The 14,203-nt window shown below is 57.6% G+C and overlaps 1 protein-coding gene across 1 annotated transcript in view; it reads left to right on the forward strand.

Moving 5' to 3' along the window:
- Positions 1 to 8,336: 8,336 nt before the first annotated feature.
- The window catches only part of LOC138638928 (zinc finger protein 585A-like), a 108,010-nt gene continuing 102,143 nt past the window's right edge, over positions 8,337 to 14,203 (forward strand). Inside the window, exon 1 of the mRNA XM_069728682.1 lies at positions 8,337 to 8,437. Within this exon, the coding sequence (XP_069584783.1) occupies positions 8,391 to 8,437 (47 nt within the window). The 5' untranslated portion in view covers positions 8,337 to 8,390. The remainder of the gene's footprint in view (positions 8,438 to 14,203) is intronic.

A 14,203-nucleotide genomic window follows, 5' to 3' on the forward strand; every position in this document is an offset into this window, starting at 1 on the left:
CAGGGTGGGGGAAGAGGGAGCGGCTCCTCAGGACGGGGATTAGCGCTCTCAGGGTGGGGGAAGAGGGAGCGGCTCCTCAGGACGGGGATTAGTGCTCTCAGGGTGGGGGAAGAGGGAGCGGCTCCTCAGGATGGGGATTAGCGCTCTCAGGGTGGGGGAAGAGGGAGCGGCTCCTCAGGACGGGGATTAGCGCTCTCAGGGTGGGGGAAGAGGGAGCGGCTCCTCAGGACGGGGATTAGCGCTCTCAGGGTGGGGGAAGAGGGAGCGGCGCTCCTCAGGACGGGGATTAGTGCTCTCAGGGTGGGGGAAGAGGGAGCGGCTCTTCAGGACGAGGATTAGTGCTCTCAGGGTGGGAGAAGAGGGAGCGGCTCCTCAGGACGGGGATTAGTGCTCTCAGGGTGGGGGAAGAGGAAGCGGCGCTGCTCAGGACGGGGATTAGTGCTCTCAGGGTGGGGGAAGAGGGAGCGGCTCCTCAGGACGGGGATTAGCGCTCTCAGGGTGGGAGAAGAGGAAGCGGCTCCTCAGGACGGGGATTAGTGCTCTCAGGGTGGGGGAAGAGGAAGCGGCGCTGCTCAGGACGGGGATTAGTGCTCTCAGGGTGGGGGAAGAGGGAGCGGCTCCTCAGGACGGGGATTAGTGCTCTCAGGGTGGGGGAAGAGGGAGCGGCTCCTCAGGACGGGGATTAGTGCTCTCAGGGTGGGGGAAGAGGGAGCGGCTCCTCAGGACGGGGATTAGTGCACTCGGTGGGGGAAGAGGGAGCGGCTCCTCAGGACGGGGATTAGTGCTCTCAGGGTGGGAGAAGAGGAAGCGGCGCTGCTCAGGACGGGGATTAGTGCTCTCAGGGTGGGAGAAGAGGGAGCGGCTCCTCAGGACGGGGATTAGTGCTCTCAGGGTGGGGGAAGAGGAAGCGGCGCTGCTCAGGACGGGGATTAGTGCTCTCAGGGTGGGGGAAGAGGGAGCGGCTCCTCAGGACGGGGATTAGCGCTCTCAGGGTGGGAGAAGAGGAAGCGGCTCCTCAGGACGGGGATTAGTGCTCTCAGGGTGGGGGAAGAGGAAGCGGCGCTGCTCAGGACGGGGATTAGTGCTCTCAGGGTGGGGGAAGAGGGAGCGGCTCCTCAGGACGGGGATTAGTGCTCTCAGGGTGGGGGAAGAGGGAGCGGCTCCTCAGGACGGGGATTAGTGCTCTCAGGGTGGGGGAAGAGGGAGCGGCTCCTCAGGACGGGGATTAGTGCACTCGGTGGGGGAAGAGGGAGCGGCTCCTCAGGACGGGGATTAGTGCTCTCAGGGTGGGAGAAGAGGAAGCGGCGCTGCTCAGGACGGGGATTAGTGCTCTCAGGGTGGGGGAAGAGGGAGTGGCTCCTCAGGACGGGGCTTAGTGCTCTCAGGGTGGGGGAAGAGGGAGCGGCGCTCCTCAGGACGGGGATTAGCGCTCTCAGGGTGGGGGAAGAGGGAGCGGCTCCTCAGGACTGGGATTAGTGCTCTCAGGGTGGGGGAAGAGGGAGCGGCTCCTCAGGACGGGGATTAGTGCTCTCAGGCTGGGAGAAGAGGGAGCGGCTCCTCAGGATGGGGATTAGTGCTCTCAGGGGGGGGGAAGAGGGAGCGGCTCCTCAGGACGGGGATTAGTGCTCTCAGGGTGGGGGAAGAGGGAGCGGCTCCTCAGGACGGGGATTAGTGCTCTCAGGGTGGGGGAAGAGGGAGCGGCTCCTCAGGACGGGGATTAGCGCTCTCAGGGTGGGGGAAGAGGGAGCGGCGCTCCTCAGGACGGGGATTAGCGCTCTCAGGGTGGGGGAAGAGGGAGCGGCTCCTCAGGACTGGGATTAGTGCTCTCAGGGTGGGAGAAGAGGGAGCGGCTCCTCAGGACGGGGATTAGCGCTCTCAGGGTGGGGGAAGAGGGAGCGGCTCCTCAGGACGGGTATTAGCGCTCTCAGGGTGGGGGAAGAGGGAGCGGCTCCTCAGGACGGGGATTAGCGCTCTCAGGGTGGGGGAAGAGGGAGCGGCTCCTCAGGACGGGGATTAGTGCTCTCAGGGTGGGGGAAGAGGGAGCGGCGCTCCTCAGGACGGGGATTAGCGCTCTCAGGGTGGGGGAAGAGGGAGCGGCGCTCCTCAGGACGGGGATTAGTGCTCTCAGGGTGGGGGAAGAGGGAGCGGCTCCTCAGGACGGGGATTAGTGCTCTCAGGGTGGGGGAAGAGGGAGCGGCGCTCCTCAGGACGAGGATTAGTGCTCTCAGGGTGGGGGAAGAGGGAGCGGCTCCTCAGGACGGGGATTAGTGCTCTCAGGGTGGGGGAAGAGGGAGCGGCTCCTCAGGACGGGGATTAGTGCTCTCAGGGTGGGGGAAGAGGGAGCGGTTCCTCAGGACGGGGATTAGCGCTCTCAGGGTGGGGGAAGAGGGAGCGGCTCCTCAGGACGGGGATTAGCGCTCTCAGGGTGGGGGAAGAGGGAGCGGCGCTCCTCAGGACGGGGATTAGTGCTCTCAGGGTGGGGGAAGAGGGAGCGGCTCTTCAGGACGAGGATTAGTGCTCTCAGGGTGGGAGAAGAGGGAGCGGCTCCTCAGGACGGGGATTAGTGCTCTCAGGGTGGGGGAAGAGGAAGCGGCGCTGCTCAGGACGGGGATTAGTGCTCTCAGGGTGGGGGAAGAGGGAGCGGCTCCTCAGGACGGGGATTAGCGCTCTCAGGGTGGGAGAAGAGGAAGCGGCTCCTCAGGACGGGGATTAGTGCTCTCAGGGTGGGGGAAGAGGAAGCGGCGCTGCTCAGGACGGGGATTAGTGCTCTCAGGGTGGGGGAAGAGGGAGCGGCTCCTCAGGACGGGGATTAGTGCTCTCAGGGTGGGGGAAGAGGGAGCGGCTCCTCAGGACGGGGATTAGTGCTCTCAGGGTGGGGGAAGAGGGAGCGGCTCCTCAGGACGGGGATTAGTGCACTCGGTGGGGGAAGAGGGAGCGGCTCCTCAGGACGGGGATTAGTGCTCTCAGGGTGGGAGAAGAGGAAGCGGCGCTGCTCAGGACGGGGATTAGTGCTCTCAGGGTGGGAGAAGAGGAAGCGGCGCTGCTCAGGACGGCGATTAGTGCTCTCAGGGTGGGAGAAGAGGAAGCGGCGCTGCTCAGGACGGGGATTAGTGCTCTCAGGGTGGGGGAAGAGGGAGCGGCTCCTCAGGACGGGGATTAGTGCTCTCAGGGTGGGGGAAGAGGGAGCGGCTCCTCAGGACGGGGATTAGTGCACTCGGTGGGGGAAGAGGGAGCGGCTCCTCAGGACGGGGATTAGTGCTCTCAGGGTGGGAGAAGAGGAAGCGGCGCTGCTCAGGACGGGGATTAGTGCTCTCAGGGTGGGAGAAGAGGAAGCGGCGCTCCTCAGGACGGGGATTAGTGCTCTCAGGGTGGGAGAAGAGGAAGCGGCGCTCCTCAGGACGGGGATTAGTGCTCTCAGGGTGGGGGAAGAGGGAGCGGCTCCTCAGGACGGTGATTAGCGCTCTCAGGGTGGGGGAAGAGGGAGCGGCTCCTCAGGACGAGGATTAGTGCTCTCATGGTGGGGGAAGAGGGAGCGGCTCCTCAGGACGGGGATTAGTGCTCTCAGGGTGGGGGAAGAGGGAGCGGCTCCTCAGGACGGGGATTAGTGCTCTCAGGGTGGGGGAAGAGGGAGCGGCTCCTCAGGATGGGGATTAGTGCTCTCAGGGTGGGGGAAGAGGGAGCGGCTCCTCAGGACGAGGATTAGTGCTCTCAGGGTGGGAGAAGAGGGAGCGGCTCCTCAGGATGGGGATTAGTGCTCTCAGGGTGGGGGAAGAGGGAGCGGCTCCTCAGGACGAGGATTAGTGCTCTCAGGGTGGGAGAAGAGGGAGCGGCTCCTCAGGATGGGGATTAGTGCTCTCAGGGTGGGGGAAGAGGGAGCGGCTCCTCAGGACGGGGATTAGCGCTCTCAGGGTGGGAGAAGAGGAAGCGGCTCCTCAGGACGGGGATTAGTGCTCTCAGGGTGGGGGAAGAGGAAGCGGCGCTGCTCAGGACGGGGATTAGTGCTCTCAGGGTGGGGGAAGAGGGAGCGGCTCCTCAGGACGGGGATTAGTGCTCTCAGGGTGGGGGAAGAGGGAGCGGCTCCTCAGGACGGGGATTAGTGCTCTCAGGGTGGGGGAAGAGGGAGCGGCTCCTCAGGACGGGGATTAGTGCACTCGGTGGGGGAAGAGGGAGCGGCTCCTCAGGACGGGGATTAGTGCTCTCAGGGTGGGAGAAGAGGAAGCGGCGCTGCTCAGTACGGGGATTAGTGCTCTCAGGGTGGGAGAAGAGGAAGCGGCGCTGCTCAGGACGGGGATTAGTGCTCTCAGGGTGGGAGAAGAGGAAGCGGCGCTGCTCAGGACGGGGATTAGTGCTCTCAGGGTGGGGGAAGAGGGAGCGGCTCCTCAGGACGGGGATTAGTGCTCTCAGGGTGGGGGAAGAGGGAGCGGCTCCTCAGGACGGGGATTAGTGCACTCGGTGGGGGAAGAGGGAGCGGCTCCTCAGGACGGGGATTAGTGCTCTCAGGGTGGGAGAAGAGGAAGCGGCGCTGCTCAGGACGGGGATTAGTGCTCTCAGGGTGGGAGAAGAGGAAGCGGCGCTCCTCAGGACGGGGATTAGTGCTCTCAGGGTGGGAGAAGAGGAAGCGGCGCTCCTCAGGACGGGGATTAGTGCTCTCAGGGTGGGGGAAGAGGGAGCGGCTCCTCAGGACGGTGATTAGCGCTCTCAGGGTGGGGGAAGAGGGAGCGGCTCCTCAGGACGAGGATTAGTGCTCTCATGGTGGGGGAAGAGGGAGCGGCTCCTCAGGACGGGGATTAGTGCTCTCAGGGTGGGGGAAGAGGGAGCGGCTCCTCAGGACGGGGATTAGTGCTCTCAGGGTGGGGGAAGAGGGAGCGGCTCCTCAGGATGGGGATTAGTGCTCTCAGGGTGGGGGAAGAGGGAGCGGCTCCTCAGGACGAGGATTAGTGCTCTCAGGGTGGGAGAAGAGGGAGTGGCTCCTCAGGATGGGGATTAGTGCTCTCAGGGTGGGGGAAGAGGGAGCGGCTCCTCAGGACGAGGATTAGTGCTCTCAGGGTGGGAGAAGAGGGAGCGGCTCCTCAGGATGGGGATTAGTGCTCTCAGGGTGGGGGAAGAGGGAGCGGCTCCTCAGGACGAGGATTAGTGCTCTCAGGGTGGGGGAAGAGGGAGCGGCTCCTCAGGACGAGGATTAGTGCTCTCAGGGTGGGGGAAGAGGGAGCGGCTCCTCAGGACGGGGATTAGTGCTCTCAGGGTGGGGGAAGAGGGAGCGGCTCCTCAGGACGAGGATTAGTGCTCTCAGGGTGGGAGAAGAGGGAGCGGCTCCTCAGGACGGGGATTAGTGCTCTCAGGGTGGGGGAAGAGGGAGCGGCTCCTCAGGACGGGGATTAGTGCTCTCAGGGTGGGGGAAGAGGGAGCGGCTCCTCAGGACGGGGATTAGTGCTCTCAGGGTGGGGGAAGAGGGAGCGGCCCCTCAGGACGAGGATTAGTGCTCTCAGGGTGGGAGAAGAGGAAGCGGCGCTCCTCAGGACGGGGATTAGTGCTCTCAGGGTGGGGGAAGAGGGAGCGGCTCCTCAGGACGGTGATTAGCGCTCTCAGGGTGGGGGAAGAGGGAGCGGCTCCTCAGGACGAGGATTAGTGCTCTCATGGTGGGGGAAGAGGGAGCGGCTCCTCAGGACGAGGATTAGTGCTCTCATGGTGGGGGAAGAGGGAGCGGCTCCTCAGGACGGGGATTAGTGCTCTTAGGGTGGGGGAAGAGGGAGCGGCTCCTCAGGACGGGGATTAGTGCTCTCAGGGTGGGGGAAGAGGGAGCGGCTCCTCAGGACGAGGATTAGTGCTCTCAGGGTGGGGGAAGAGGGAGCGGCTCCTCAGGACGAGGATTAGTGCTCTCAGGGTGGGGGAAGAGGGAGCGGCTCCTCAGGACGAGGATTAGTGCTCTCATGGTGGGGGAAGAGGGAGCGGCTCCTCAGGACGGTGATTAGCGCTCTCAGGGTGGGGGAAGAGGGAGCGGCTCCTCAGGACGGGGATTAGTGCTCTCAGGGTGGGGGAAGAGGGAGCGGCTCCTCAGGACGAGGATTAGTGCTCTCAGGGTGGGGGAAGAGGGAGCGGCTCCTCAGGACGAGGATTAGTGCTCTCAGGGTGGGGGAAGAGGGAGCGGCTCCTCAGGACGAGGATTAGTGCTCTCAGGGTGGGGGAAGAGGGAGCGGCTCCTCAGGACGGTGATTAGCGCTCTCAGGGTGGGGGAAGAGGGAGCGGCTCCTCAGGACGAGGATTAGTGCTCTCAGGGTGGGGGAAGAGGGAGCGGCTCCTCAGGACGAGGATTAGTGCTCTCAGGGTGGGGGAAGAGGGAGCGGCTCCTCAGGACGAGGATTAGTGCTCTCAGGGTGGGGGAAGAGGGAGCGGCTCCTCAGGACGGGGATTAGTGCTCTCAGGGTGGGGGAAGAGGGAGCGGCTCCTCAGGACGAGGATTAGTGCTCTCAGGGTGGGAGAAGAGGGAGCGGCTCCTCAGGACGGGGATTAGTGCTCTCAGGGTGGGGGAAGAGGGAGCGGCTCCTCAGGACGGGGATTAGTGCTCTCAGGGTGGGGGAAGAGGGAGCGGCTCCTCAGGACGGGGATTAGTGCTCTCAGGGTGGGGGAAGAGGGAGCGGCCCCTCAGGACGAGGATTAGTGCTCTCAGGGTGGGAGAAGAGGAAGCGGCGCTCCTCAGGACGGGGATTAGTGCTCTCAGGGTGGGGGAAGAGGGAGCGGCTCCTCAGGACGGTGATTAGCGCTCTCAGGGTGGGGGAAGAGGGAGCGGCTCCTCAGGACGAGGATTAGTGCTCTCATGGTGGGGGAAGAGGGAGCGGCTCCTCAGGACGAGGATTAGTGCTCTCATGGTGGGGGAAGAGGGAGCGGCTCCTCAGGACGGGGATTAGTGCTCTTAGGGTGGGGGAAGAGGGAGCGGCTCCTCAGGACGGGGATTAGTGCTCTCAGGGTGGGGGAAGAGGGAGCGGCTCCTCAGGACGAGGATTAGTGCTCTCAGGGTGGGGGAAGAGGGAGCGGCTCCTCAGGACGAGGATTAGTGCTCTCAGGGTGGGGGAAGAGGGAGCGGCTCCTCAGGACGAGGATTAGTGCTCTCATGGTGGGGGAAGAGGGAGCGGCTCCTCAGGACGGTGATTAGCGCTCTCAGGGTGGGGGAAGAGGGAGCGGCTCCTCAGGACGGTGATTAGCGCTCTCAGGGTGGGGGAAGAGGGAGCGGCTCCTCAGGACGAGGATTAGTGCTCTCAGGGTGGGGGAAGAGGGAGCGGCTCCTCAGGACGAGGATTAGTGCTCTCAGGGTGGGGGAAGAGGGAGCGGCTCCTCAGGACGAGGATTAGTGCTCTCAGGGTGGGGGAAGAGGGAGCGGCTCCTCAGGACGGTGATTAGCGCTCTCAGGGTGGGGGAAGAGGGAGCGGCTCCTCAGGACGAGGATTAGTGCTCTCAGGGTGGGGGAAGAGGGAGCGGCTCCTCAGGACGGTGATTAGCGCTCTCAGGGTGGGGGAAGAGGGAGCGGCTCCTCAGGACGAGGATTAGTGCTCTCAGGGTGGGGGAAGAGGGAGCGGCGCTCCTCAGGACGGGGATTAGTGCTCTCAGGGGGGGGGAAGAGGGAGCGGCGCTGCTCAGGACGGGGATTAGTGCTCTCATGGTGGGAGAAGAGGGAGCGGCTCCTCAGGACGGTGATTAGCGCTCTCAGGGTGGGGGAAGAGGGAGCGGCTCCTCAGGACGGGGATTAGGGCTCTCAGGGTGGGGGAAGAGGGAGCGGCTCCTCAGGACGGGGATTAGTGCCCTCATGGTGGGAGAAGAGGGAGTGGCTCCTCAGGACGGGGATTAGCGCTCTCAGGGGGGGGGAAGAGGGAGCGGCTCCTCAGGACGAGGATTAGTGCTCTCAGGGGGGGGGAAGAGGGAGCGGCTCCTCAGGACGGGGATTAGTGCACTCATGGTGGGAGAAGAGGGAGTGGCTCCTCAGGACGGGGATTAGTGCTCTCAGGGGGGGGGAAGAGGGAGCGGCTCCTCAGGACGAGGATTAGTGCTCTCAGGGGGGGGGAAGAGGGAGCGGCGCTGCTCAGGACGGGGGATGAGAATTCTTTGGGGGGGATCATGGGGTCAACACTCCTCAGGGGAGGGATCGGCACACATGGATGCGGAGCTCAGCGCTGAGATCAGTGAGCGGAGACTGAGGAGACCGACAGACAACAGCGGAGAACTACAAGTCCCAGCAGTGCCGGGGCTCTCGGGTCTCCACAGTAACTCTTCCAATAAGCTCCGCCCCCTGTGTATTTGACGTCATCGTAGTTTCTTCACCGACCTGTCTCTTCTAGCTCCACCTCTTCTGGTCACGTGCCGGTGACGTCAGCACAGGTCCTTCCGCTGTTGCTGTGCGGTCGATGTCGGTTGTTGTCTCTGTGCGGAGGACCCGCGGCCGCTGTGTGAGGTGAGGCGGCGGCTGCTCTTCCGCGGAGGAGACTTCGGCGCTGATTCATGAGGATGAATTTACAGCTTTGTATTAAGCACTCTGAAATGTCGCATATTTTCTTTGCCGTTTTTTCGTCAGTTTCCGTCACAGTGGGAGGAGCTTGGACGGGGCGTGGCTACAGATTCCTGAGCAGGTGTCTGATCCCGCCTTCGTGTCCTGCCCGTCCCGTCCGCCCTCGTGTCCGGCCCGTCCCGTCCGCCCTCGTGTCCGGCCCGCCCCGTCCGCCCTCGTGTCCGGCCCGCCCCGTCCGCCCTCGTGTCCGGCCCGCCCCGTCCGCCCTCGTGTCCGGCCCGCCCGGACATACTGCTCCATAAAGGGTGATGCCCCATAAGATGCTCCATAGCATAATATGCCCCATATGCTGCTCCATAAAGGTTAATGGCCCCATAAGATGCTCCATAGCATAATATGCCCCGTATGCTGCTCCATAAAGGTTGATGGCCCTATAAGATGCTCTATAGCATAATATGCCCCGTATGCTGCTCCATAAAGGTTGATGGCCCCATAAGATGCTCCATAGCATAATATGCCCCACATGATGCGCCATAAAGGGTGATGCCCCATAAGATGCTCCATAGCATAATATGCCCCACATGATGCGCCATAGCATAATATGCCCCATATGCTGCTCCATAAAGGGTGATGCCACATAAGATGCTCCATAGCATAATATGCCCCATATGCTGCTACATAAAGGGTGATGCCCCATACGATTCTCCATAGCATAATATGCCCCGTATGCTGCTCCATAAAGGTTGATGGCCCTATAAGATGCTCCATAGCATAATATGCCCCGTATGCTGCTCCATAAAGGTTGATGGCCCTATAAGATGCTCTATAGCATAATATGCCCCGTATGCTGCTCCATAAAGGTTGATGGCCCCATAAGATGCTCCATAGCATAATATGCCCCACATGATGCGCCATAAAGGGTGATGCCCCATAAGATGCTCCATAGCATAATATGCCCCACATGATGCGCCATAGCATAATATGCCCCATATGCTGCTCCATAAAGGGTGATGCCACATAAGATGCTCCATAGCATAATATGCCCCATATGCTGCTACATAAAGGGTGATGCCCCATACGATTCTCCATAGCATAATATGCCCCGTATGCTGCTCCATAAAGGTTAATGGCCCCATAAGATGCTCCATAGCATAATATGCCCCGTATGCTGCTCCATAAAGGTTGATGGCCCTATAAGATGCTCCATAGCATAATATGCCCCGTATGCTGCTCCATAAAGGTTGATGGCCCTATAAGATGCTCCATAGCATAATATGCCCCATATGCTGCTCCATAAAGGGTGATGCCCCATACGATTCTCCATAGCATAATATGCCCCATATGCTGCTCCATAAAGGTTGATAGCCCTATAAGATGTTCCATAGCATAATATGCCCCATATGCTGCTCCATAAAGGTTGATGGCCCTATAAGATGCTCCATAGCATAATATGCCCCATATGCTGCTCCATAAAGGGTGATGGCCCTATAAGATGCTCCGTAGCATAATATGCCCCATATGCTGCTCCATAAAGGGTGATGCCCCATAAGATGCTCCATAGCATAATATGCCCCACATGATGCGCCATAGCATAATATGCCCCATATGCTGCTCCATAAAGGGTGATGCCCCATAAGATGCTCCATAGCATAATATGCCCCATATGCTGCTCCATAAAGGGTGATGCCCCATAAGATGCTCCATAGCGTAATATGCCTCATATGCTGCTCCATAAAGGGTGATGCCCCATAAGATGCTCCATAGCATAATATGCCCCACATGCTGCTCCATAAAGGGTGATGGCCCTATAAGATGCTCCATAGCATAATATGCCTCATATGCTGCTCCATAAAGGGTGATGGCCGTATAAGATGCTCCATAGCATAATATGCCCCGTATGCTGCTCCATAAAGGGTGATGGCCGTATAAGATGCTCCATAGCATAATATGCCCCGTATGCTGCTCCATAAAGGTTGATGGCCCTATAAGATGCTCTATAGCATAATATGCCCCACATGCTGCTCCATAAAGGTTGATGGCCCTATAAGATGCTCCATAGCATAATATGCCCCGTATGCTGCTCCATAAAGGTTGATGGCCCCATAAGATGCTCCATAGCATAATATGCCCCGTATGCTGCTGCAATTAAAAAAAAACAAAAAAAAAACCATGCTCTCCTCTCATCGCTGGGCGCCGGGGGCCTGAGCAGGAGGAGACACGCTATGGGGGTCATGTGCCGGTGTCGCCGCTGTCTTTCGGGCTGTGACTGTTCAGACACAGGGCGTGCACTATCCACGTCATCGCACCCTCTGACCTTAAGGTCACAGCCAGAGGACGCGGAAGACGGAGCCCGGTGATGGAACGGGGACAGGTGAATATAGCATGGCTCACCCTCCCAATCACACTTACCCCATCCTGGTGCGTCCCTGCTTCTCCGTCATCCCCAGCCGGCAGCTCCTTCCAGTGTTGAGCGGTCACATGGTACCGCTCATTAAAGTAATGAATATTCAGTACTTTAATGAGCGGCACCACCTGACCGCTGAACACAGGAAGAAATGCTGGCGCCGGGAGAGATCGCGGTGTGCGTTCAGTGCTTTCACATACCACAATCTCCTGGGCTGCATCACTCTGTGGGTCAGACAGCGCAGGCGCGTCACACTTGCGCAGTCTATAAAGGCTTCGGACAGAGTGACGCTCCCAGCGCTATATTATAGATTGGGTACAGTAGTATAATGCAGGATGTGCTGTAAATGTTGTCTCATAAGAATTTGGGAAGGTTATGAAATGTCCTATAAATGTGTGATCCATTCCTGGTCTAAGGATCTCGGATTTTAGTTGTGATAAATCTGTGCTTCACTTTATTATTATTATTATAGCGCCATTTATTCCATAGCGCTTTACATGTGAGAAGTAGTGATGAGCGAGTATACTCGTTGCTCAGGTGTTCCTGAGCACGCTCGGGTGATCTCCGAGTATTTATGACTGCTCGGACATTTAGTTTTCATCGCCCCAGCTGAATGATTTACAGCTACTACCAAGGCTGAATACATGTGGGGATTCCCTAGCAACCAGGCAACCCCCACATGTACTCAGCCTGGCTAGTAGCCGTAAATCATTCAGCTGGGGCGATTATAACTAAATCTCTGAGCAGTTACAAATACTCGGAGGCCACCCGAGCGTGCTCGGGAGCACCTGAGCAACGAGTATACTCGCTCATCACCAGTGAGAATGGTACAACATAATAAGAAACAGGTACAATAATCTTGAACAATACAAGTCATAACTGGTACAGGAGGAGAGAGGACCCTGCCCGCGAAGGCTCACCATCTACAAGGGATGGGTGAGGACACAGGAGGAGAGAGGACCCTGCCCGCGAAGGCTCACAATCTACAAGGGATGGGTGAGGATACAGGAGGAGAGAGGACCCTGCCCGCGAGGGCTCACAATCTACAAGGGATGGGTGAGGATACAGTAGGTGAGGGTAGAGCTGGTCATGCAGTGGTTTGGTCGATCGGTGGTTACTGCAGGTTGTAGGTTTGTCGGAAGAGGTGGGTCTTCAGGTTCTTTTTGAAGGTTTCGATGGTAGGCGAGATTCTGATGTGTTGTGGTAGAGGGTTCCAGAGTAGGGGGGATGCACGAGAGAAATCTTGTATACGATTGTGGGAAGAGGAGATAAGAGGGGAGTAGAGTAGGAGATCTTGTGAGGATCGGAGGTTGCGTGTAGGTAAGTACCGGAGACGAGGTCACAGATGTATGGAGGACACAGGTTGTGGATGGCTTTGTACATCATGGTTAGGGTTTTGTACTGGAGTCTCTGGGCAATGGGGAGCCAGTGAAGGGATTGACAGAGGGGAGAGGCCGGGGAATAGCGGGGGGACAGGTGGATTAGTCGGGCAGCTGAGTTTAGAATAGAATACTTTATGTCCATGCTCAGCAGTGACGCAGTCCTGAGGAGTAGGAGTTTGAATCGCAAGTCAGAGAAATTGAGGAGTGGGAGGTTTGGCTTACTGACTCCACAGCCCTGGTAGACCGTCACACTTCGTGAATCCCATTATGGTAGTACCAATTTTTCCTTCACCACACGTGAAGGAACACATCTAACGGGATCCCTTATCAATCAGACACCTTAGTCCATTATTGGTCACTCAAAAATCATTCCGTCCCACATTCAAGGATCCTCATAGTTTGCAACAATATCATTTCAGACATAGCCGTCATATAGACAATGAAGACAACATATAACAATCTTGCCTTGCGCAGGCGTGTGCTACGGAGGACAGAGAATGAACTTCAATCCAATATTGCGGCCAGCATGCAGCCAGCGGGTAAGGAAAGGGTGAATCAAACTCCCGAAAACTCCGCCCATATAACCGAAAACCGGTCCCGCCAAATTCAGGTGACAGGTTCCCTTTAAGTAGCAACAGCAAAGCAGTCACCCGGTCTCATTGCCTTTATGATCAAGACCTATAAAGCGAATACAAAACACAAAGCTGTTAAAATTCTATCTCTCTGGATATACAATCCTTTATCAAGCAATGAATACAACAGTGGTGCAGATATATAGGGCGCACAAGTCATCAATTTAGTGAATCAATTAATCCTAAAACATTCCAAGTATACAGTGTGCATAGAAATATTCATATAATACATAAAGTGCTCAGTGATCATCCATAGGATAATATTATTAAAATAATGCATCTCATATACAGTGCGAAATACAAGTGATGGCTCCTAAATAGTGAAATGGTTTCAGGTGTGGCCTCCTAATAGGACCCGCACTCACAATCTCCACATACAGCTGCGCCATGTCCCCGCAGACACCATAGCTTCCCATAGTCCCGGGCATATGCACCCGCGCACTAACATGCTGGAGTCTCATGCCGCCATATTGGAAGAGGTTCAACTCAATACATGCCCATAGATCAATAAATGGATCGAAAAATAAGCAAATCTTTGTATAATAAAGCATATAGATGGCAATGATTAATAAGGGCTGAATAGCCACAGAACCATAATAAGAGAGTGAAGTATGTTATAATCCAGAGCAGAACGGGTTGGTCAGGACATAAGTCCGAAATCGTCACTGGGCAGAGGAATGGACGGGAGTATGGGTCCCCACCGTCCACCCACCACATCGGTGACACAACGAAGACCCAAACCTCTGTAACAATGTATTCATCCTATCTGTATAAGGCAGTACAAGTCCACTAGTGAGGTCTGTCACACAGAAGATCCAAAGGCCTAGACTGTCACTAGGTAAGGGAACATCCCGACAACTACGCGGAAATGGAATGGACGGGAGTATGGGTCCCCACCATCCACCCACCACATCGGTGACACAACCAAGACCCAAACCTCTGTAACAATGTATTCATCCTATCTGTATAAGGCAGTACAAGTCCACTAGTGATATCTGTCACACAAGAACCGAAGGCCTAGACTGTCACTAGGTAAGGGAACATCCCGACAACTACGCGGAAATGGTGGAATGGATGGGAGTATGGGTCCCACCGTCCACAAGATCTGTGACACTAAATAATACAAATTAGGATTATTTAGTCTAGAAAAAAGACGACTGAGGGGCGATCTAATAACCATGTATAAGTATATAAGGGGACAATACAAATATCTCGCTGAGGATCTGTTTATACCAAGGAAGGTGACGGGCACAAGGGGGCATTCTTTGCGTCTGGAGGAGAGAAGGTTTTTCCA

The sequence above is a fragment of the Ranitomeya imitator genome, chromosome 5, assembly GCF_032444005.1.
Source record: "Ranitomeya imitator isolate aRanImi1 chromosome 5, aRanImi1.pri, whole genome shotgun sequence".
Lineage (NCBI taxonomy): Eukaryota > Metazoa > Chordata > Amphibia > Anura > Dendrobatidae > Ranitomeya > Ranitomeya imitator.